This window comes from Lepidochelys olivacea (genome assembly GCF_965140295.1).
Source record: "Lepidochelys olivacea isolate rLepOli2 genome assembly, chromosome: 1".
Taxonomy (NCBI): Eukaryota; Metazoa; Chordata; order Testudines; family Cheloniidae; genus Lepidochelys; species Lepidochelys olivacea.
Window position 1 is genome coordinate 122,586,412 of NC_140411.1, and position 25,118 is coordinate 122,611,529.

Below are 25,118 nucleotides of genomic sequence, written 5' to 3' on the forward strand. Positions count from 1 at the left end.
TCCTTCCTCCCAGGAACACCTGCCAACAAAGCCAACAGCTTTAAAAAAATCCATTTTACATCAAGAACAAAGATCCTGTCAAGATCTGAAAGAAGTAATACAAGCAGACTTCCACATCAGTACCACAAAGCATATTTGTTTTGTCCTGTCTGGTGTATAATTTTACTATACGACTCCTTTTTGGAGCTAAAATTATACCTTTCACTGCTGCTTGTATATTTGAGTTCTCTTACAATTCCTTAAAAATATGCCACTATAACCTTTAACCAGCTAGTATCCGGGATAGGGGAAAATTCAATTACAGTAATAGTCTGAGGTAAGCAATTTTGATTTACTGCTAAAGCTCTTTAGCTCATAAATAAATCAAATGGCTTCTTTCTTTCCTTGTGAAATGAAAGTGTAGATACACTGTATTGTATTACAGATGCTGACAGTTTTGACATGAAATTGCCTCTTTGTAAATGAATGAGCAAATACATTAAATACTGCCTGCATGAGGTTGCTTTGGATGCATATAAAGAAGCTACTAAGTTAACACAAGGTTTCATGCTGATCAAAGTTTTGCTCCTTTTTATGTTGGTCCTAATACATCAGCAAGTGAGAGGCAACTGTGTCTATGTTCTTGTATAAGAACAGCAATCTGAAGGTGTTGCTAGGAAAATGAGGCCAAATGAAGACTACGATCCTCTATCAAAGAGTGTAATTCTTATGCTGTACAAATAAGTATTTTGACTATATGAGGTTAAATTTATATATTTACATGCAAAAAATCCCCACCAGCAACCCCCTAGTGTTTTTCCTCTCCCAATGGATTTTATTTTCCACCCTTAAAAAACTATTTCATCACAAAAAGGGAGAAGTTGTTTAGCAAGGAATTCTATGTATTCAGATTCATTTAAGCCTGAATACATCGCAAGTCTAGGGTCCCTACAGCAGCGTATATCAGTCTTCATGGTAGTACTCAGCAGTGGTGTTATGTTAGCACCTACATGCCCTCAACTGAGACCAGAGTCCCATTGTGTTCGGTGCTGTAATCCACTCCTGCTCTGAAGAGCTTACAACCTAAAAAGACTTGGGAGAAAGGAAATATTATTATCCCCATTTTACAGATGGAGAACTAAGACACAGAAGGATCAAATGACTTAGCTAGGATCCTGCAGAAAGCCTGAGGCAAAGCCAGAAACTGAACTCAGTTCTCCTAAGACCCAGTTCAGTGTCTTAACCACAGGACAATCCTACAGTCCAGTGTCAACCCTCCAGAGGCTATGTCTGTACTTTGACAGAGGCATGTGATTCTAAGCTTGTTTACACATACTTGGGGTAGCTCAGGAATATAGAATCATAGAATCATAGAATAACAGAGTTGGAAGGGACCTCTGGAGGCCATCTAGTCCAACCCCCTGCCCAGAGCAGGACCAATCCCAACTAAATCATCCCAGCCAGGGCTTTGTCAAGCCTGACCTTAAAAACTTCTAAGGAAGGGGATTCCACCACCTCCGTAGGTAACGCATTCCAGTGTTTCACCACCTTCCTAGTGAAAAAGTTTTTCCTAATATCCAACCTAAATTTCCCCCACTGCAACTTGAGACCATTACTCCTTGTCCTGTCATCTGCTATCACTGAGAATAGTCTAGATCCATCCTATTTGGATCCACCTTTCAGGTAGTTAAAAGCAGCTATCAAATCCCCCCTCATTCTTCTCTTCCGTAGACTAAACAATCCCAGTTCCCTCAGCCTCTCCTCATAAGTCCTGTGTTCCAGTCCCCTAATCATTTTTGTTGCCCTTCGCTGGACTCTCTCCAATTTCTCCACATCCTTCTTGTAGTGTGGGGCCCAAAACTGGACACAGTACTCCAAATCAGGCCTCACCAGTGTCAAATAGAGGGGAACGATCACGTCCCTCGATCTGCTGGCAATGCCCCTACTTATAAACCCCAAAATGCCATTGGCCTTCTTGGCAACAAGGGCACACTGTTGACTCATATCCAGCTTCTCGTCCACTGTCACCCCTTGGTCCCTTTCTGCAGAACTGCTGCCTAGCCATTCGGTCGCTAGTCTGTAGCGGTGCATTGGATTCTTCCGTCCTAAGTGCAGGACTCTGCACTTGTCCTTGTTGAACCTCATCAGATTTCTTTTGGCCCAATCCTCCAATTTGTCTAGGTCCCTCTGTATCATATCCCTGCCCTCCAGCATATCTACCACTCCTCCCAGTTTAGTGTCATCCGCAAACTTGCTGAGGGTGCAATCCACACCATCCTCCAGATCATTAATGAAGATATTGAACAAAACCGGCCCCAAGACCGACCCTTGGGGCACTCCGCTAGATACCGGCTGCCAACTAGACATGGAGCCATTGATCACTACCCGTTGAGCCCGACAATCTAGCCAACTTTTTACCCACCTTGTAGTGCGTCCATCCAGCCCATACTTCTTTAACTTGCTGACAAGAATACTGTGGGAGACTGTGTCAAAAGTTTTGCTAAAGTCAAGGAACAACACATCCACTGCTTTCCCTTCATCCACAGAACCAGTTATCTCATCATAGAAGGCAATTATATTAGTCAGGCATGACTTTCCCTTAGTGAATCCATGCTGACTGTTCCTGGTCACTTTCCTCTCGTCTAAGTGCTTCAGAATTGATTTCTTGAGGACATGCTCCACGATTTTTCCGGGGACTGAGGTGAGGCTGACTGGCCTGTAGTTCCCAGGATCCTCCTTCTTCCCTTTTTTAAAGATTGGCACTACATTAGCCTTTTTCCAGTCTTCCGGGACTTCCCCCGATCACCATGAGTTTTCAAAGATAATGGCCAATGGCTCTGCAATCACATCCGCCAATTCCTTTAGCACTCTCGGATGCAACGCATCTGGCCCGATGGACTTGTGCACGTCCAGTTTTTCTAAATAGTCCTGAACCACTTCTTCCTTCACAGAGGGCTGGCCACCTCCTCACCATGCTGTGCTGCCCAGTGCAGTAGTCTGGGAGCTGACCTTGTTCGTGAAGACAGAGGCAAAAAAAGCATTGAGTACATTAACTTTTTCCACATCCTCTGTCACTAGGTTGCCTCCCTCATTCAGTAAGGGGCCCACACTTTCCTTGGCTTTCTTCTTATTGCCAACATACCTGAAGAAACCCTTCTTGTTACTCTTAACATCCCTCGCTAGCTACAACTACAGGTGTGATTTAGCCTTCCTGATTTCACTCCTGCAAGCCCAAGCAATATTTATATACTCATCCCTGGTCATTTGTCCAATCTTCCACTTCTTGTAAGCTTCTTTTTTGTGTTTAAAATCAGCAAGGATTTCACTGTTAAGCCAAGCTGGTCGCCTGCCATATTATTCTTTCTACACATCGGGATGCTTTGTTCCTATAACCTCAATAAGGATTCTTTAAAATACAGCCAGCTCTCCTGGACTCCTTTTCTCCTCATGTTATTCACCCAGGGGATCTTGCCCATCAGTTCCCTGAGGGAGTCAAAGTCTGCTTTTCTGAAGTCCAGGGTCCATATTCTGCTGCTTTCCTTTCTTCCTTGTGTCAGGATCCTGAACTCGACCATCTCATGGTCACTGCCTTCCAGGTTCCCATCCACTTTTGCTTCCCCTACTAATTCTTCCCGGTTTGTGAGCAGCAGGTCAAGAAGAGCTCCGCCCCTAGTTGGTTCCTCCAGCACTTGCACCAGGATATTGTCCCCTACACTTTCCAAAAACTTCCTGGATTGTCTGTGCACCGCTGTATTGCTCTCCCAGCAGATATCAGGATGATTGAAGTCGCCCATGAGAACCAGGGTGTGCGATCTAGTAGCTTTTGCGAGTTGCCGGAAGAAAGCCTCGTCCACCTCATCCCCCTGGTCCAGTGGTCTATAGCAGACTCCCACCACGACATCATCCTTGTTGCTCACATTTCTAAACTTAATCCAGAGACTCTCAGGTTTTTCTGCAGTTTCATACTTGAGCTCTGAGCAGTCATACTGCTCCCTTACATACAGTTCAACTCCCCCACCTTTTCTGGCCTCCCTGTCCTTCCTGAACAGTTTATACCCATCCATGACAGTACTCTAGTCATGCGAGTTATCCCACCAAGTCTCTGTTATTCCAATCACATGATAATTCCCTGACTTTGCCAGGACCTCCAGTTCTCCCTGCTTGTTTCCCAGGCTTTGTGCATTTGTATATAGGCACTTGAGATAACCCGCTGATCACCCCTTGTTCTCAGTATGAGGCAGGAGCCCTCCCCTCTCACACGCTCCTGCTTGTGCTTCCTCCCGGTATCCCGCTTCCCCACTTACCTCAGGGCTCTGGTCTCCTTCCCCCGGTGAACCTAGTTTAAAGCCCTCCTCACTAGGTTAGCCAGCCTGCTCGCGAAGATGCTCTTTCCTCTCTTCGTTAAGTGGAGCCCGTCTCTGCCTAGCACTCCTCCTTCTTGGAACACCATCCCATGGTCGAAGAATCCTAAGCCTTCTCTCCGACACACCTGCGTAGCCATTCATTGACTTCCACGATTTGACGTTCCCTACCCCAGCCTTTTCTTTCCCAGGGGAGGATGGACGAGAACACCACTTGCGCCTAATAAACAGCAGCATAGCCGTGGCAGCATGGGCATCAGCAACATTGACCGAGAGCAAGTATGTGTATACAAGCTGGGAATCACACCCCTCACTCAAAGTGTAGACATAGCATGATTCTGCCGGCAAACCTCTAAATTGTCATAGCTTAGGAAGCAAAGCCCATTGCCTGGCCAAGTGAGACAGTTTTATATGTTAAATAATGATGTATATTTGTTATAAAAATGTTCTTGTTCAGTGGTCTGCTCTACTTTACCACATAAGAAATTTGAGTTTCATTTCTGGTTTTGGTCTAGACCCTCCCCAGAATGGCATGAGCTGGCAGGATACTGGAGGAATGTACTCAACCCCTTGTACGTGGAGATGGGGGAAAAGAACCTCACATTACACAACTGTGACTTTTCTGGCCACTAGCCAGAGCATCTGGTGTTAATTGGTTAAAAAGGGCATCCCATTCAGTCCTCTCCTTGAAGGATAATAGCTGTGATGGAGGCTTTAAGATTTTTTGGGGGTGGGAAGGGAGGGAAGATATGCAAGTAGTCAAAACTTTAATTCAAAAAGTTTACAGAAATAACAAAAACATACTCAGTGTTGATATATTTGCCCATATTATTGCCTTATACAGTAAGCTACTTCATTTACTGTATAAAATTAATCTAGCATCTTATTAATGTGCAGTCTGAATTACGTAACAATGTTAGAGACTAACCAATTTATTTGAGCATAAGCTTTCGTGAGCTACAGCTCACTTCATCGGATGCATGATGCATGATGCATCCGATGAAGTGAGCGGTAGCTCACGAAAGCTTATGCTCAAATAAATTGGTTAGTCTCTAAGGTGCCACAAGTACTCCTTTTCTTTTTGTGAATACAGACTAACACGGCAGCTACTCTGAAACATAACAATGTTATTTATACAAAATATGAAGAATGCACTCTTAGCAGTTGTTTATACATTAAAGTAGTGATCATTTTAAAATGTCTAAACAGCATTAGCATCCACAACAGAATTTATCTATGCTGCTACTTCACAAGGGGGAAAAAAAAGCCATTTGATCTATGGTATTTAGGGTGGGGAAAAAGACCAAACAGTAAATCAGAATTTAACAGCTTTGTTTTCCTCATTGACTACTACTATAACTAGTTTTTTTTCCCTCCGGGCAATGTTTAAAGAGAACAAGGATGTATAGTTGCACAAGCCAAATACACTTGGGGACAGATCCTGTTCTTACTGAAGTGATCTAATGGAAAATATGAGTGATCTGTGCAATATTCAATATTCAGGAAAACAACTTTGATGTTCCTGAGAAGTACTCCACCATTCTTAAGTAGCAATTTGGTCAAAAAATTTTAGCCAGTCATGGGACAATCCACTAACCAAGGAAGTTGACACACGTAGAACTTTTATGAGCATTTTTTTTCATATACCCCTATGAGTTGGTGAAGTCTTGAGCAGAACATTAAATATTACACAGCTTCCAGAGAGATGTGAACAAGACAGATGGCTGAGTACAAACTTATTGTTTGTATGGCAAGCGAGAGGATTAGCAATGTTCAAATAACCAAGTCCAGAGCAGTGAGCTAGTGAAGAGCTTCTGAAGTGGTTTGATGTAGTGAGTACTCTATTTATTTAGCATGTGCATAGTTGTCAGGCCAAGTGATGGCATCTTCAGTGGCGTCATGCAGTTCTTCGAGGCCACCACTGAACCCAGTCAGCAGGCATTCATCGACAACGTGCGTCATCATCTGTGTTGTGCCACAACTGCACAAAAGGCTGTCATGAAGGCCCCAGCGATACAGGCTGAATGCAGAGTGGAGTAGGACACAGGGTGCCAGAGATGATCCGCATGGAGGCATGTAACTGCATATCCACCAGTTTGGTGTGTGACGATCGGCTTCATACTGGTGTGCAGTACTCCGCCATCAAATACGAGGTAGCAAGAGCTGATGTCTGCAGAGTTGGAGCACGAGCATGACCATGACAAACCTGCCAGTTTGTTAAGAAGATTGTTGCGTGTCTTAACTTTAGCTGCTGTCATCTTCAGGTGGGCATGGTAACTCAGTGTGCGGTCTAAGGTCACACCTAGATAGACCGGTTCTACTTCATGCTTCACCTTCTGACCATTCAGATAAACTTTCAGTTCTTGGGTTGTGCTGGCGTGATGAAGATGGAACAAACTGGAGACTGTTTTTATGACACTTGGCTGGAGGCGCCAACTCTACAGTAGTCAGCTAACTTTGTCATGTCCAAGTTTAAGGCAGCATGAAACTCATGGAACATCCGGGCCTGGTACTGCAACAGATGTAGTCTGTGTAAATGAACTTTCATGACTCCGTTGTTGGCAGGTCATTGATGTAAAGGTTGAACAGTATTGGTGAAAGCACAGAGCCCTGGGTAACCCATTGCTCTGTTGTCTCCAAGCACTCATCTTCTCCCCCACATGGACTCTGAATGGCCTATTGCAGAGGAACAGTTCAACGATGCCTGTGACCCAAGGTAGCAGGACCTGTGATACCTTCACGAGCAGCTCAGTGCGCCATACCGTATCGAAGAAAACAGTGCCTGTTTTCAAGTTTCTTTGGAAGCCATTTTCAACAAGTGTGGTCAGCATGAGTACTTGTTGCATGTGCTACCACCTCAGCGAAAGCCGTCTTGGTTAGGGCTCAAAATTCTCTCCATGTCGGGTAGTATGCGCTGTAGGACCAAGCGCTCCAGTGCCTTGAAGCACACTGACAATAATGATATGGGATGATAGTTTGACCCCTGACTTGGATCTTTTCCAGGCTTTAGGAGGCCAATGACTTTTGTGGTGCACCGTATCTTTGGTAGCCTCCTTTCACTGATGACTCTGGTGAAGAATTCCACAAGCCAAAGCTAAGCATGGGGGCCAAGGTTTTTCAGGAATTCTGGAGATATGTTGTCATAGCCCGCAGCTGTTCCACACTTGATGCTACCCAGTGTCCATTCCAGCTCTGTTACAGTGAATGGTTCTGGGCAGCTTCTGATCTGGTGTACACGTTTAAACTTATACCATTCGTTCCTCACTTGTCTTTGCACCTGAAGGAGACTAACACTATAAGGAGGTAGTTGCGAGGAAAAAGAGCATTTCATGGTTGAAGTAGCTTCCCAAATATGGATCCAGAATTTGACTGAAGGTTAAGAATGTGGAGATCCATAGTTACCAAAGGCCAGACAGTGGAATGGATTAACTTACCAAGAACCAACCCAAACATTAGCCCAACCTTTGAATAAAAACAGAGACCAAAGCTTTAGTGTTTGAAAAAGTTCTGTGTGCAACATAGGCTGTTACCTTATGAACTCTGACTAATTTCATCCTCACAACCCCTCCAAGAGGATACAGTGATATTCTTCCACACCTTGTCCATGTCCTCTTAACTCCCCAGTAGTCCATGCTTTCCTCACCTTTGCTTGATACTGTTGCTCAACACCACTACCAGCCTTTCTGCTGGCTGTCAAATTGCTAAATTAAAATCTCACACGCCGTGTGTTATGCAGTATAGAGTGCACAGAATTTTAATTTGACAGCACTAAGGCCCAAGAAAGCTTCCAAAAATAAAGGGGCCTCTTGCTGTTACCACCACAGCCTCCTAGGGTGTGTCTACACCTCCGGTGGCGGCAAGCCTCCCAGCCTGGGTCGAGAGGCTTGGGCTTGTGGGGCTCACACTAGTGGCTCTAAACGTAACTGAAGACTGCACTTGGAATTTGCAGCTTGGGCTAGAGCTCAGGCTCTGAAGCCTCGGGAGATGGGTGGGCTTCAGGACTCAAGCTCTACCCCGAGCCATAGCTTCAAAGCAATGTCTACACAGCTGTTTTTAGAGTGCTAACCTGAGTATTCTGACTGGGGCAGGAAAGCTCCTGGGAGCTGTGTAGACATATCCCTAATAGTCAGGGGTGAGGGCTGCTCAGACGACTCATGAGTAGAACTGTTGCTGGGAAAAGGAAATAAAAGCAGGAAGCAAGGAAAGTGAGTTGTTTAGCCGCCTCCTCACCTCTTAAAAGAAGCTGCTGACAAGAGGGGAGTCCTTGGGCATATGCTCTCCTCCCACAGAGATCTGCCAAAAGGAAAGGGAAGGAGAGAAGAAAGAGAGGAAGAAGGGTCGCTGCCCTCCCATGAAGAGGAGGTGTCAGAGGGTAGGGGTGCAACTAACTCTTCCATGTATTTATGTTTCTCTGATCTTACAGTTCTCCTCTTGGAGCTGTGTGCCAGCACCAATGGAAGAGACTTTCTCTCTCTTTCCTGCAAAATTTTAAAATGGAACTCTAGAGCCCCAACACCACAAAGCAGTGACTGGTGATGGAAATGTCCTTTATAAATAGTAAATACTAAGATTAATGGGATACCAGATGTGAATGGTGGAGCCTGATGTACCTATTTCATTTCCATTTCAGAAATGCAATTTAGATAAAAGAGTTTATCTCACGACATTACACAGAAGTGTTTATATAGGCTGATTCTAATCTTATTTTGCAAATGGGTGAAATCTGTAACCTGCAGGGAACCTCTGCTTCTGTGAGATTCTAGTCCTTGCTGTTGGAGAAAACAGAACAGTCCTAATATGGATAATGAAAATGGAGCATTAGATTGGACTATTACAGGGTACCATTAGTGATGACACCACTGTTACATTTCTGTCAGTCTTTCCATTATAGTCTCTAATTTCTAAGTGATATAACTAAGTGGTAACATGCTCTCCAAACTGGAAACTGGCATAAAGTCTTAGCCTGGAATTGTATTTTTTTATCATCATCCTTTATCAGAGACTTGCTGCACTGGTGCTCCTGATGATATCATAGGATTAAGAAAACCTCATCCTCACATAATACCAGAGCCAACTACCTCTATGATAGCTCTTCTGAGGGAGGAGCAGGGGAGATGGGAGGATAACAATAAATCTAAGATTTATAACACTGTGACATACACCATATAGGAGAGAGTTGGGGAACTTGAGAACCGCTCTGGGTAAATTAACATTTCTGTGATGCTGTTGTCTGGACCTAGCTAAGTGTCTGTTTTACTAATTAACATGGGCTCCTTGTTGCGTAAATGTTGAAGAGCCCACGAGCCATGCTTTAGAAACATAACCTCTCTGCTGCCGCCCCTGCCTTTTTGGAGGAGAAATGGAGCCCGTGAAGCCCTGTTGTGGGTCCATGAAATAGAGGTGGTCCCATGCTGCTGACCTTACCTCTGTGGAATGGGAGGAGCCCCTGCCATTGCCTCTCCGTGTGAGGGTGTGCCTATGGAATGGGGGTGGGGCACTAGGGGCAATGCCATGGGGAGCTGTGAGTCATGCTACTCCTAGGGCTCCAGAGTGCCTTAGACCATGTTTACACTAGTTAACTTACAGCGGCACAGCCATACCGATGCAGCTGTGCCACTGTAAGATTGCTCACGTAGGACTTTAAGGCGACGGGAGAGAGCGCTGTTGTCAACATAATTAAACCACCTCCAACGAGCAGCAGTAGATATCTCGGTGGGAGACAGTGTCCCGCCAACGTAGTGCTGGGCACACCAATGCTTCTGTCAGTGTAACTTATGACACTTAGGAGGGTGTTCTTTGCATACCCCTGAGCGACATAAATTATACCAATAAAAGTGCTAGTGTAGACATAGCCTTACTTTGGCCCTGAATTCAAAAATGCTCAGTGTTTGATATGAAAATATCATATTTGGTAACAGATATTATAAAATGATTTCCCCTTCCCAACAGCACAGCAGTTAGTATCTAGGACTAAGGAATAACCAACCACGACACTCGGTTTTGTTAAAGAAAGCCATATTTAAATGATGCAACAACCAGGAAAATTTAAAGGAAAGGCCGAAAAACCTGCTCTTAACTTGCTTTAAATTTAAAAAAATTACCCGTTTTGTAGCAGAAAATTAGTTTAACGTTTTTCGTCTCCAGCTTCAAAATGCTTAATTTTTCCATATGAAAAATTGTAGTGTAGAGGTGCCAAACTGACCTCCTGGAGAATGAAGTCTCCTGTTTCTCCACAGAGCAGATACATACATGCACAGTAGCATTACACATCCCCCCCTGCCCAGCTTTACCCCTGCACCTTGACCCTGGGCTGAAAGGACCACCTCTAGGAACACGAGGGTATTTCAGTCTCCATGAGTAGGATTTTCAACCCTGGATACTTTAAGTTAGGCCCCATAACCCACATTTAGGCACAAAAATAAAGGTGGCCTATGTCAACTGAAGCTGCCAAGTGCTCAGTACCTTTGAAAAAAAAAATCACACCATTTATTTAGGTGCCTCAGGTTAGATGCCCAGGTTTGAAAATTTTGACCTATGCCTACTCAAATCCTTAGCTTCTATAATGAGACTGCCAATAAATCTTGACAGTAGGAAAAGCGATGTGGACACCTACACACTAGAAACTAGAATAAGATAATCAACTCATTTCACATCGACCACACAGGAACTGAACTATTCTTCAATCATTTGCATAACTTCCCCCTGCCACTATAAAAGTAATCACAAGACAACACCACAAAGGTAGTGAAGGAGTGAAAAAGTGATAAACTGTTATATTCACTAAAAATTCTAAAAGTAAACAGATTTATAATCCTTCCACTTGCTAAGGACGCATTTTAAATTTTATACTCAATAAGTTGCTGTTTTACTTTGTCTTGCTAGTTGCTATATCATCTTTTTAGAAATATATTTTTATAATTAGACACATCCACAATTTTCTCAGAAGTGGTCTCTGAAAGCATTACCTGAAAGGATATGGTACAGCAATAACAAATGGTGTGCTTTTCACCCTGTTTCAACTTTTAAAAAATATATTTGTGTTGCCTTGGAAGGTTTTACTTCTACTGACATGGTGAAAATTAAAAGCCTGCTTTTGAACTGTGATTTTGAATGGGCTTGACATGTTAGCATTTTGCATTGCATAACAAAAAGCCTATATAATAAAGTGTGACATGTCAAGTTTGGGAATTCTGAAAAAGACTTGTTTCACTGAAAGCTTCAGCTAAGAAAAGTCAGTTTTTAGTTTAACTACATTGCAGTACAGAAGATACAAGGAAGTTGATTTCTCTTTTTTGCATGTTGTGGTTTTTTTTTTAAAAAACTTTTCCCTATGGTGAATCTAATTTTGGCAATGTGCGTGGGATAGAGCATTAATCTGCTATTTTAACATTCACATATCTGGAATTTTAAAGTAACTTTACTTAGCTCTATGAATTTTTTCAAAAAAAAAAAAAAAAAAAGGAGTGCACGGGGAATTACACCAGAAAGTTGCTAGAAATGTTTTTACCATTTGTGCAGCCTGCTCATGTCAATCCAAAGTATTTACATCTCTAAATAAGACCAGGCATTATGATTAGTCACTCTCCATCTAATTATTCATTATAATTTAGTATTTTTGCTAGTCCTTTCAGATAGGTACACACAGAGCTAGATTGAGGCTGGCCCTCTATGGATGGATGGAGCAGGTAGGAAAAGGAAAGAGAAGCAAGGATCCTTCTTTTACCCACTTTGTCCCTTCCTGGGGTTCAGTCACAATCTCTCAGGGCTAGTCTATATTATAAAGGCTATCCTTCTTGTGCAAACAGAGCTTATACCAGCAAAAGTTCTTTTGCCAGAACAGTTAAACTCTCTCCCCAAATAACAAGCTATACTGGCAAAAGCACTCCTTGTGCTGGTGTAAGCTGTGGCTACATCGGGAGTGTAGTTGGCATAGTTATGTTGTTTAGGGTTGTGTTTTTTCCCCCCACATCCTGACACAGCTACTCTGGCAAAACTTTGTAGTTTAGACCTGGCCTCAAACATACAGCTAGTGGCACCAGCAATGCTAGGGTCAGTCTATGTGAGCAGTTGCACTGGTTTAACTTTAAGAGTTACTTTAAACTGGTTTAGTTAAACCAAAGCAGACGGCTGTGTGTGGATGCTCTTATTTAGGTTTAAGCCACGTTTATTTCCAGTTTAGCTTAAATTGATTAGGACTTGTAAATTGATTTTTTTACTGACTTAAGTTAAATTGAAACAGGAAAGTTTGAATCCGAAGTGTCCAAAATAAACCAAAATAAATGTGCGTCCACACAGAAATTTTCACTGGTTTAGCAGAACCACTTCATCTAAATCTATTTAATCAAACCAGTACACAACTGTGTGTAGACAAGGTCCAGGTCTTCAGAAAGAAAGAGCAGGGGTTAAGATATGATCCTCTACTGTCCAGGTATGAAGAGGAACGCAAGCCAGCTCTTCAAAGGGTGGTGCTGCTGTTGCTCCAATATGCACTCCCGCCAGAGCCTTGTCCTGCGGCTCCTGCTGAATTGAAGCTCTCCAAGTACGTCCCACAACATGGCCAGTGGTTTTATGAATCATAATCTGGTGCACAACTTCTAAAAGAGCCTTTGTGGATTTTGTTAGGAACACACTAAATAAAAATATTTAGGTTGTTTCATACTGCAGTGCATTAAGAATGTAAATGTTTTTCCATGAGTCTAGATTAATACTAGCAAAATATTCTAAATCATCCTTATGAAACCTGAAAGGAAGGCTTGATCCCTATAATGAAGGCTGCATCTGCTTAGCCACTCTCAGAAGAGTGGCTGGACAAAATATTTTAAACATACGTACAGCATTGCATAAGCAATTGTAGAGGGTGTGGTGGTAAAACAGCCTGCACAGTAATACAGAAAACACATGGATTTTTCTTGCAAAATGTGTCTCCTATTAGGTACGGCACACTCAAATGTTTGCTGTGACATAAAGAACAAATAGGGTGGGTTAGAGCTTAGAAGGAACTTGGAAAAACTTTTCGTGTATCTTGGTGATATACCAAAAAGAGTGCTGGTTGTTTGCTGCTAGAACATTAGGTCACTCAAAACTTGGGTATAGCAAAGTATTCTCATCTTAACTTTTCAATGTGTCTCAATACACACACATTAATCTGATCCATGCCCCCGTATGAAAGAAATCCCCTATTTTTTTCTGAGCGAAAGGCAAATTATATGAAAGGAAATTTCTGATTTTAAGGTTTTTGAATATACTGATCTCCAGAGTATCCAGGTCCTGAGACTACAGTACCTAAATATTAAGGGGGAGAATTTCAAAGGCACAAATGCCTTTGAAAAATCTCTCCCTATATTTTACTTCCCAGAAGAAAAATTAAAAAACGCAATCCGGCACTGAGTATCATGACAAGTTAAAAGAAAAATAAAAAAATTCTGAAATATTTCATTTCATGAGCTGCTTTATTCATTTTAACTAGAATTGTTCTCCAAAGATTTATTTACATAAGATCAGATGTACAGGGACACTGAAATAAAAACTACTGGTTAAGTGCAAATCAGTAAATTTTTTTTAAAAAAAAAAGAAATTGCCTCATAAATTTATGGCAAAATGGGGAAAAAAGATCAGTAAACTCAATTACTGTGTAGTAGCACTTTAAATATTGACTGGTTTCAGGAGAATCATATCTTTAAACTGCAATTGCACAAATGAATTTCTCACCTACTTGCTGGAGAGATTGTTTATTTGCTAGCCTACCTGATATAAATGTATATACCAAAGAGTCGCACATTCAAATTTGATTCTTCAAAAGCCAGAGAAATGGCTATACAGCCCATGAAATTAAAACTGTGTACAGCATCAAGGATTGCTTTCACAGTTTGAGTATCAATGGGACGTATGATCATATACAGAAAATATAGGTTTTTAATCACATTTGTTAACATACAATACTAACAATAATGTTCCCAACATACTAGATATCATTCAGATAAATCAAGGCAGAACTGGAATAATTTATATTTCTAGTTACTCCATCATAAAAAATAGATTCTTGGGATTCACCAGCTGAGAAGACCAATAGATGACCACAAATGCAGCAGAAACAATTCTAGGATCTTCATGAGTCTTCTGCACACGTGTATAGAGTGTGATAAGGCCTGCAAAGTGCTGCATCCTCAGTCTCAGGACTGCCGCTCTAATTGCTTGCTGTGATTTGAAGTACTGCTGACAAGGGACCCAATCAATCTCTACTCTAAGTTGTTCCGGTAAGAGAATGGTGTTTTTCCCGAGCACAGGACTGGCAGCCAGGAATTCTGACCATCTCTAGTTCTGGGAAAGTCACTTACTCTCTGGGCTCTGTATACTCCATATGGAATGTGTACAGGCCATAAAGGGGGTATAGACTGCCCCGGAAGATCACACCTCTTTGCAGGGGAGTTCTCAGACCAATATAGAGCTGGCATAACAGCTCTGCACAGGCTTCTCAGTCTGACCCTGAGAAATGAGAGTGTGTTCGGGTCTAGAAGAGGCACAAGTGTAAAGCACTGCAGTCTGGCTAGTCTGTATCGGTGCCATGACTCTTTATGGCACACAACTTAGAGTAGACCTGGCATGCTGTAAATTGCATGGGTCGGGACAAGGTAGGGACTCTTAACTGGGACAGAATTAGGGAGTCAGAAAAGTGGCTTTCCCTGCCCATGCCACCTCCTCTCTCCCTCATGCCCAGCACAGGAAAGGGTACTAAAGAATTTGGCCTTCTCTCTCAGCTTCCCTTTCTGTCAAATGGAAGTCATAGTACTTCTTGACCTACTTCACCCATTATACAAAATGATATTTTTCTTAAAACATAAATGCTAAGTATTGATATTAAATTTTTCTCAATGCTTGCTACGGGAATGTTAGATCAAATCCTGTGATGTGCTGCTGATATTTTAACAATGGGTTCCCACATCTTGCCCTTGGCTTGTGACGTGTGTGTGCTATAAAGAGGAGGGAGAAAGGACTGCACAATCTATTCATTTGTTTCCCATTTAAACAAGAGTGCTGTGGAATGAGCCAGAGCCACATGGCAACAGACATATTAGACTAATTTTACTTTACATACGGATAACGTAGCAGCATTCAGCTCCAATGAATTAATGGTGTGGGGTGGAGTTCTTATAGGGAATTTGGGGACAGGCTCCCATGGGATTTTTTTTTAAAAAAATGATACTTAACATTTGGTGGAAAAAAATGTGCTCTTCAGAAACTTATTTCTGAGCCCCAAGAATAAACCACCTCTGGCAGGGATGATTCAGCCGGGTCCAGAGAAGGGGTGAACTTCATTTTAGGAACAGAGAACTGTCAAAGTTCCTCCCCCACTCTGAACTCTAGGGTACAGATGTGGGGACCTGCATGAAAAACCTCCTAAGCTTATCTTTACCAGCTTAGGTCAAAACTTCCCCAAGGTACAAAATATTCCACCCGTTGTCCTTGGACTGGCCGCTACCACCACCAAACTAATACTGGTTCCTGGGGAAGAGCTGTTTGGACGCGTCTTTCCCCCCAAAATACTTCTCAAAACCCTGCACCCCACTTCCTGGACAAGGTTTGGTAAAAAGCCTCACCAATTTGCATAGGTGACCACAGACCCAAACCCTTGGATCTGAGAACAATGAAAAAGCATTCAGTTTTTTACAAGAAGACTTAATAAAAAATAGAAGTAAATAGAAATAAAGAAATCCCCCCTGTAAAATCAGGATGGTAGATATCTTACAGGGTAATTAGATTCAAAAACATAGAGAACCCCTCTAGGCAAAACCTTAAGTTACAAAAAAGATACACAGACAGAAATAGTTATTCTATTCAGCACAGTTCTTTTCTCAGCCATTTAAAGAAATCATAATCTAACACATACCTAGCTAGATTACTTACTAAAAGTTTTAAGACTCCATTCCTGGTCTATCCCCTGCAGAAACCAGCATATAGACAGACTATAGACAGACACACGGACCCTTTGTTTCTCTCCCTCCTCCCAGCTTTTGAAAGTATCTTGTCTCCTCATTGGTCATTTTGGTCAGGTGCCAGCGAGGTTACCTTTAGCTTCTTAACCCTTTACTGACTTTAGGTGAGAGGAGCTTTCCCCTGGCCAGGAGGGATTTCAAAGGGGTTTACCCTTCCCTTTATATTTATGACACGCCCCCCAAATCTCAGCTAGGGTGAAACACTGGCTGGGATTTCTTCCTGGAGCTCTAGGAAAAAACAGAGTTAATAAGACACATGCATCTCTAAATATACTACCAAGTACATAAAGACTAACAATATTTTCCACATCTCAAGGACGATTTTAACCAGTTGATTCTGGGAAACTTTCACGGGAGAGTGCATCAGCCACTTTGTTAGAAGCTCCTGAGATGTGTTGGATGTCAAAATCAAAATCTTGGAGAGCTAAACTCCACCGAAGAAGTTTTTAGTTAGTTTCTTTGACGGTGTGAAGCCACTTCAGTGCAGCATGGTCGGTTTGCAGGTGGAAACGCCGTCCCCAAACATATGGGCGTAGCTTTTCCAGAGTGTAGACAATGGCATAACATTCTTTTTCAGTGACTGACCAGTTGCTTTCCCTCTCAGACAGTTTTTTGCTGAGAAACACTACAGGGTGGAATTCTTGATCAGGTCCTTTCTGCATTAAAACTGCTCCCACACCACACTCGGACGCATCTGTGGTTACTAGGAATGGTTTGTCAAAGTCTGGGGCCCTTAGTACAGGGTCAGACATGAGTGTCGCTTTAAACTTGTTAAAGGCCTTCTGACACTTTTCGGTCCACTGAACAGCATTTGGCTGTTTCTTTTTGGTTAGGTCTGTCAGTGGGGCAGCGATTTGGCTGTAGTGCGGTACAAATCGTCTCTAATAACCGGCCAAGCCTAAGAAGGATTTGAACCTGTTTCTTTGACTTTGGGACAGGCCACTTTTGGATAGCATCCACTTTGGCCTGTAGGGGGCTGATAGTTCCTTGACCCACCTGGTGTCCAACGTAAGTCACTCTGTTTAGGCCTATTTGACACTTCTTAGCCTTAACAGTTAGTCCTGCCTCCCTTATGCGCTCAAGGACTTTTTGTAGATGTTCCAGGTGGTCTGCCCAGGAATCCGAAAATATGGCCACATCGTCAAGGTAGGCGACTGCATATTCTCCTAATCCCGCTAGGAGACCATCTACAAGTCTTTGGAAAGTGGCGGGTGCATTTCGCAGCCCAAAAGGGAGTACATTAAATTCATACAGCCCGAGATGTGTGATGAAGGCTGACCTTTCCTTGGCAGATTCATCTAGCGGTACCTGCCAGTACCCCTTGGTTAAGTCCAAGGTAGAGATGAACTGGGCCCGTCCCAGTTTCTCTAATAGTTCATCTGTGCGTGGCATTGGATAGTTGTCTGGGCGAGTTACAGCATTTAGCTTATGGTAGTCCATGCAAAAACGTATTTCCCCATCTGGTTTGGGAACTAGAACCACTGGAGATGCCCATGCACTTTCAGAGGGGCGGATTACACCCATCTGTAACATATCCTGGATCTCCCGTTCTATAGCAGTTTTAGCTTGAGGAGACACCCGGTAAGGTTGGACCCTAATTGGGTGAGCATTACCTGTGTCAATGGAGTGATATGCCCGTTCAGTCAGTCCTGGGGTGGCTGAGAACGTTGGCGCGTAGCTAGTGCACAGCTCCTGGATCTGCTGTCGCTGCATACGCCCAAGGGTCATGGAGAGGTTCACCTCTTCCACACCACCAGCACATTTCCCTTCGTAGTAGACACCTTCGGGCCACTCAGCGTCATCTCCTCCCTGAGCTGTAAACTGACAAACCTTTAATTCTCTGGAATAAAAGGGCTTTAGAGAATTAATATGGTACACCTTAGGCTTTTCGTTGGAGGTGGGGAATGCTATGAGATAATTAACAGCTCCCAGGCGCTCCTGGACCGTGAATGGCCCTTCCCACGATGCTTCCATTTTATGGGCCTGGAGCGCCCTTAAGACCATGACCTGGTCTCCTACTTTGAAGGAACGCTCTCTGGCATGTTTATCATACCAGGCTTTTTGCTCTTTTTGAGCATCCTGTAAGTTTTCTCTAGCAAGGGCTAAAGAGGTTCGGAGGGTGTTTTGTAGGTTGGTTACAAAGTCCAGAATGTTAGTTCCTGGAGAAGGTGTAAATCCCTCCCATTGCTGCTTCACCAACTGCAATGGCCCCGTAACCTCACGGCCATATACAAGTTCAAATGGGGAAAACCCTAAACTGGGATGTGGTACAGCTCTGTAGGCAAAGAGCAACTGCTGCAACACTAGGTCCCAATCATTGGAGTGCTCATTTACGAATTTACGTATCATGGCCCCCAAAGTTCCATTAAACTTCTCCACCATGCCATTTGTTTGATGGTGGTAAGGAGTGGCAACCAAGTGATTTACCCCATGAGCTTCCCAAAGGTTTTCCATAGTTCCTGCCAGGAAATTAGTCCCTGCATCTGTGAGGATGTCGGAGGGCCAACCTACCCTGGCAAAAATGTCTGCTAGTGCCTGGCACACACTTTTAGCCCTGGTGTTGCTTAGAGCTACTGCTTCCGGCCATCGGGTGGCAAAATCCATGAAAGTCAGTATGTACTGCTTTCCTCTGGCTGTCTTTTTCGGAAAAGGACCCAGAATATCCACAGCTACTTGCTGAAATGGAACTTCAATGATGGGGAGTGGCTGGAGAGGGGCTTTGACCTGGTCTTGGGGTTTTCCCACTCTTTGGCACACCTCACAAGACTGGACATAGGTAGAAACATCCTTGCCCATTCCCTCCCAGTGGAATGACCCCCCCAAACGGTCTTTGGTCCTGTTCACCCCAGCATGGCCACTAGGGTGATCGTGGGCTAAGCTCAAGAGCTTGGCCCGGTATTTAGTTGGAACTACCAACTGTCTGAGGATGCCAGTCTTCCTGGTGTCCACCAGAAAGAGTTTCCTTGTACAAAAGTCCTCTTTCTACAACAAACCTGGATCGATTAGAAGAGCTGAGAGGCGGTGGGTTGCTCCGTGCCGCCGTCCAAGCTCTCTGGAGGCTTTCATCTGCTTCCTGTTCGGTCTGGAACTGTTCCCTTGATGCTGGAGACATCAGTTCCTCATTGGATTGTGGACCTAGGCTTGGTCCCTCTGGAAGCGATATAGGGGATGGAGCTGTTTCTGTTGACTGTGAACCGCTCTCCGCTGGTGCACTATGTTGGGATTCAGGCTCTGGCTGAGCCTCTTGGGTCGGGTTATCGGCTGCTGCCAGTTCAGGGTAGGTGGGGCCCTCTGGTGTTGAGGTTGCAAGTACTGGATTCAGTGCTGACACGGGGTCTGGTGTTGGTTGTTCGGCTGGTTCCGGTTCTGGGACTGGTTCCGTCTGGGTCTCTGGGACTGGATCCACTACTGCTGTTGCAGAGATTGGCCTGGGGTCCATCACCTCTGACCGGGTCCTGATAGAAGTTTCTGGAACAGAGCTTGGCCTCACGGCTTGTTTAGCCTGGCTGCGGGTGACTGTTCCCACCCTCTTGGCCTGCTTCACATGATTGGCCAAGTCTTCCCCCAACAGCATGGGGATGGGATAATCATCATAGACTGCAAAAGTCCATGTTCCTGACCAGCCTTGTACTGGACAGGCAACTTGGCTGTAGGCAATTTGAAAGAGTTGGACTTGAAGGGTTGAATCGTCACTTGGATCTCTGGGTTGATTAAATTGGGGTCCACTAAGGAAGCATGGATAGCTGACACTTGTGCTCCGGTGTCCCTCCACGTGGTGACCTTCTTCCCGCCCACACTCACAGTTTCCCTCCGCTCCAAGGGTATCTGGGAGGTATCTGGGCCTGTGGACCTCTGGTGTGATTCCGGTGCAATGAACTGTAATCTGTTGGGGTTCTTGGGGCAGTTGGCCTTTACATGCTCCAGCTCGTTACATTTAAAACATCGTCCAGCTGACGGGTCACTGGGGCAAGGAAGGTTGCTGGAGAATGGGGTGGTGGGACGATAAGGGGTCTGGAGGGTTCTTTGGGAGGTAGGTGGGGCTTTGGGCGGTCCCCGGTAATAGGGTGTGGTCTGGGGTGGTCCCTTCTGGTCTCTGCTCCAACTGCGACCAGTTTTCTTCTTCTCTGCCACCTCCACCCATCTGGCTCCAATCTCTCCTGCCTCGATTACAGTTTTGGGCTTCCCGTCTAGGATGTATCTTTCTATTTCCTCAGGAACACCCTCTAAGAATTGTTCCATTTGCATTAGGAAGGGCAAATTTACTGGAGATTCAACACTTGCTCCTGATATCCAGGCATCCCAATGTGGTAGGCATATCGGGTAAATGACATGTCTGGTTTCCACCTTAGGGCTCTGAACCTCCGACGAGACTGCTCGGGTGTTATCCCCATTCTGACTCTCGCCTTGGATTTAAACAGTTCATACTTGTTCATGTGTTCTTTAGGCATTTCAGTTGCCACCTCAGCTGAGAGTCCACTGAGCTGCGGCCTCAGCTCTACCATGTATTGGTCAGTAGAGATGTTGTACCCAAGGCAGGCCCTTTCGAAGTTTTCTAAGAAGGCCTCAGTATCATCACCTGCCTTGTAGGTGGGGAACTTTCTGGGATGGGAAGTGGTACCTGGAGAAGGATTGCTAGGGTTTGTTGGTATATTCTGCTGGGCCTTTATCCTCTCCACCTCCTCCACATGCTTCCTCTCTTTTTCCTTCTCCTCCTCCACATGCTTCCTTGCCTCCATTTCCCTCTTGTGGGCAGCCTCCTGTACCTCCTTCTCCAGCCACATGAGTTCTATCTGTCTTTCATGTTCCCTTTGTTTTTCCTCAACCTGAAATTTGGCTAATTCCAGCTGTAGTCGAGCTGAGGATTTGGTCATTCTAACCTCTCTGTTTTTAACTAACTTTACACCCGAGGTTTAGAAATAAAAAAACAAAACTTGGCTGTAAAATTTTGCTGTGCTGGAATAGAATACCTATTCTCTGATAGTGATTGTCAGCCTACAGAAAAAGACAATTCCCTTGTCTCTGCTCTGGGCCCAAATTAAAGCAAAAAACCTCCAACTACTTGGAAACCTGCTTACCCAGCCCAAAGAAAAAGCAAATGGGTAGAACACACACCCCCTATTTACTTTTAGGAAGAAAAGAAAAAAAACCTCTGGGTTGGAAAACTGAATTTCCCTGCAGGAGTTAAGTACCCTGCCTCCAGGCAAAGAAAACCTGCAATTCACAAGATAATCCCCTTTTGTCTCTGCTTGGCCACAAAGCAGAGAAAAACAAGCTGCTTTCAGTTTCAGCTGCTTTCTGGACTTCCTTTCCACAGGAAAAAAAAAATTCCTTTTTAAAATCTGTATTTCTAGTTCAAAAAAATCTCAACTGGATCTCAAAATGATTTCAGGTTAATCCCACCACTATGCCACCATGTCAAGGTTCCTCCCCCACTCTGAACTCTAGGGTACAGATGTGGGGACCTGCATGAAAAACCTCCTAAGCTTATCTTTACCAGCTTAGGTCAAAACTTCCCCAAGGTACAAAATATTCCACCCGTTGTCCTTGGACTGGCCGCTACCACCACCAAACTAATACTGGTTCCTGGGGAAGAGCTGTTTGGACGTGTCTTTCCCCACAAAATACTTCTCAAAACCCTGCACCCCACTTCCTGGACAAGGTTTGGTAAAAAGCCTCACCAATTTGCCTAGGTGACTACAGACCCAGACCCTTGGATCTTAAGAACAATGAACAATCCTCCCAACACTTGCACCCCCCCTTTCCTGGGAAATGTTGGATAAAAAGCCTCACCAATTTGCATAGGTGACCACAGACCCAAACCCTTGGATCTGAGAACAATGAAAAAGCATTCAGTGTTTTACAAGAAGACTTAATAAAAAATAGAAGTAAATAGAAATAAAGAAATCCCCCCTGTAAAATCAGGATGGTAGATATCTTACAGGGTAATTAGATTCAAAAACATAGAGAACCCCTCTAGGCAAAACCTTAAGTTACAAAAAAGATACACAGACAGAAATAGTTATTCTATTCAGCACAGTTCTTTTCTCAGCCATTTAAAGAAATCATAATCTAACACATACCTAGCTAGATTACTTACTAAAAGTTTTAAGACTCCATTCCTGGTCTATCCCCTGCAGAAACCAGCATATAGACAGACTATAGACAGACACACGGACCCTTTGTTTCTCTCCCTCCTCCCAGCTTTTGAAAGTATCTTGTCTCCTCATTGGTCATTTTGGTCAGGTGCCAGTGAGGTTACCTTTAGCTTCTTAACCCCTTACAGGTCAGAGGAGCTTTCCCCTGGCCAGGAGGGATTTTAAAGGGGTTTACCCTTCCCTTTATATTTATGACAAGAACCCACTAGGATGACCAGACAGCAAATGTGAAAAATAGGGACAGGGGGTGGGGAGGGGTAATAGGAGCCTATATCAGAAAATGACCCAAAAATCAGGACTGTCCCTATAAAATTGAGACATCTTGTCACCCTAGAACCCACCCCAATCTTCCCTGTCGTTTGGTTGTCTAAAAAGTGACTCAGAGGAACTGCCTGACATATCACTGTTCGACACTCACCAGGGCAAGTTTTTCAAAGGTTTTAAAGACTTTTCTCATATTAGTGAGACACATATAGTGATGTCACATGCCAGTGGGTTTGGCCAGTACTTTAATAAGGACTGCTAGCATATTGCTGAGGGAATTACAGGATGCTGCAGTTGCCCTAGACTTTGAAATTTCAGGTATGCACGCTGCTGACAACTTAATTGACACGGAAACCAGGACTTGCATATTTAGCGCTTTCTGAGTTATTCTAGGAGGAGGTGATCATGTGCTGTTTTCTTTGGAGCGCTCTTTCAATATTTGACTTTTGCGGGGGGCTTTCATTGAAATAAATGGCAGTTTTGTCATTGACTTCAATCTATATTTGGCACTTACATGGGCCCCATTACTGCAGTATTGGAGCATCTCACAATCACAGCACTCCCGTGAGAAATAGAAGTGCTATTATCACTGTGTTACATATGATTAATACAGTTGCTAGATTACGGTTGCTAGATTAAGTAAAACTCAAGCTAGTTTTCCAGACATTTCATACAAAGCATCTCCTATTTCTGACCTCCTGGGTTTGTTTATTTGCATGCACAATGTTGTCGTGGAGAGATGAATGACAACAAGGGAGCAGTGAGGCAACTTTTGTAGCTCATGCTCTTGCTGGCTGAAAATACACCATTAAAAACACATGCATGCTGTATCTTTAAAGCTTGAGGGACATACTGGGACATGGATTTTTAGGTAGAATTTCCAACTGAAAGTGATTTGGCCCACAGACATGAAAAACAGCTGTTCTTTTCTATGTTGAAAACTATCTACAGAAAGAACAGTTAAAAATGTGATAAAAACCAAAATACAATAGAAGTCATAAAAAAAAGTAACATTTGCCTGCCCCACACAATTACCAAACATCTCCTTTTTCAAATACAGAGAAAGAATGTGCCAATAACTGCATAACGGTATCTGAGGTAACCGTTGGCATATACTAGCAGTTTAATTGTAATTGCAGTGGAGCACCGGTCCTGCTAGAAGAAGAAAGGTTAATTGATTGGTGTGGTTCTGGATTGGTGAAACACTTACTGAGTTTAAACAAACCATTATCTTAAATAAAAATGAAAGATGTTGACTTACCAACTCTAAGAATCTCCTCACTACCTGTCTTTGTTTTAAATTGGTCTCCCCATCCAGGTTAGCAGTTTCTATATGACACAGCCCATCGGGGTCACTTGAAGAGAGCAGCAATATGTCAGCAGGTATGATTTCATTACAACGAAGCTGAACAAAGTCGCCAACTTCTACTTCTTTCCAATATCTGTTCATATATTTCTTTTCATTCCTGACAAAGAGACATGTACAGGAAACACATCAAAACACTGACCAGGTAGGGATGTCTCAGTCTAGTCTGTATGGATTTTAGGCTGGACCACAGAGTATTCATGAGAAATCACCAAGGTGTTCTCAAATTCTCCCTCTTTAGAAAAATTAGATGGCCACAAAAATGGTGATGAATAGGTCATGTGACTGGATAACAATTATTAAGAACTAGATCACAGGCTAGGCTGTGTGGTTTGGTGGTGGCAGAAAAGAGAACAAGTCACCTTCCTTTCAGTTTCTAAATGGCCTACCTACCTCCTGGGCATGAGTACATTGGGGTAAATGGGTTCTGTACACCCATTACTCCTACCCTTGACAGATGGGTTGGCCGTGGCTCCTCCTCCATCACAGTGCACGAATCAGTTCAGCTTAACCAGTGCAGGGGTGGGGGTTAGTTACCTGCTATTGATGAAGGCCAGTAATAGATTTGTACCCCACCTCCGGGGTGAGGGTAGGACAGGAAAGGAATTGGACAGGCCTCTCTGAGGCACAATCCCTTCCTTGCACTGTTCCTGAGGCACCACAGCTATGGGCCTCCCTGTATCAGCCCACTCTAGCCTTCAAAAGAAGTAATGAGAATATTTGCACACATTGTAATGCAAACCTATAAAAAGTCACTCACATCTTTGGGAAATACTGTTAAAGAAATCCAGCATACCAGTGTTTTTCCTCTCCCCACTGACTACTAACAACGGCTATGACTTATAAGGATGAACTTGTGTGGTGCTGCATGTGAAACACAGACCCAAGAGCCAAAAATTCACAGCCCAAACCCACTAAGCTAGAGTCACCACGGTATCTCTGCTGAAAAACGCAGCCACAAATATAGTGTGGGCAGAGGACATTCTTGTTTCCTTAAAGTGCC

The 25,118-nt window shown here is 43.7% G+C and overlaps 1 protein-coding gene across 1 annotated transcript in view; it reads right to left on the reverse strand.

Moving 5' to 3' along the window:
- Nucleotides 1–25,118, reverse strand: part of ATP10A (ATPase phospholipid transporting 10A (putative)) — a 163,988-nt gene that overhangs the window by 77,434 nt on the left and 61,436 nt on the right. The window contains exon 2 of the mRNA XM_084639464.1: nucleotides 24,011–24,215. Coding sequence (XP_084495590.1) covers nucleotides 24,011–24,215 — 205 coding nt within the window. The remainder of the gene's footprint in view (nucleotides 1–24,010; nucleotides 24,216–25,118) is intronic.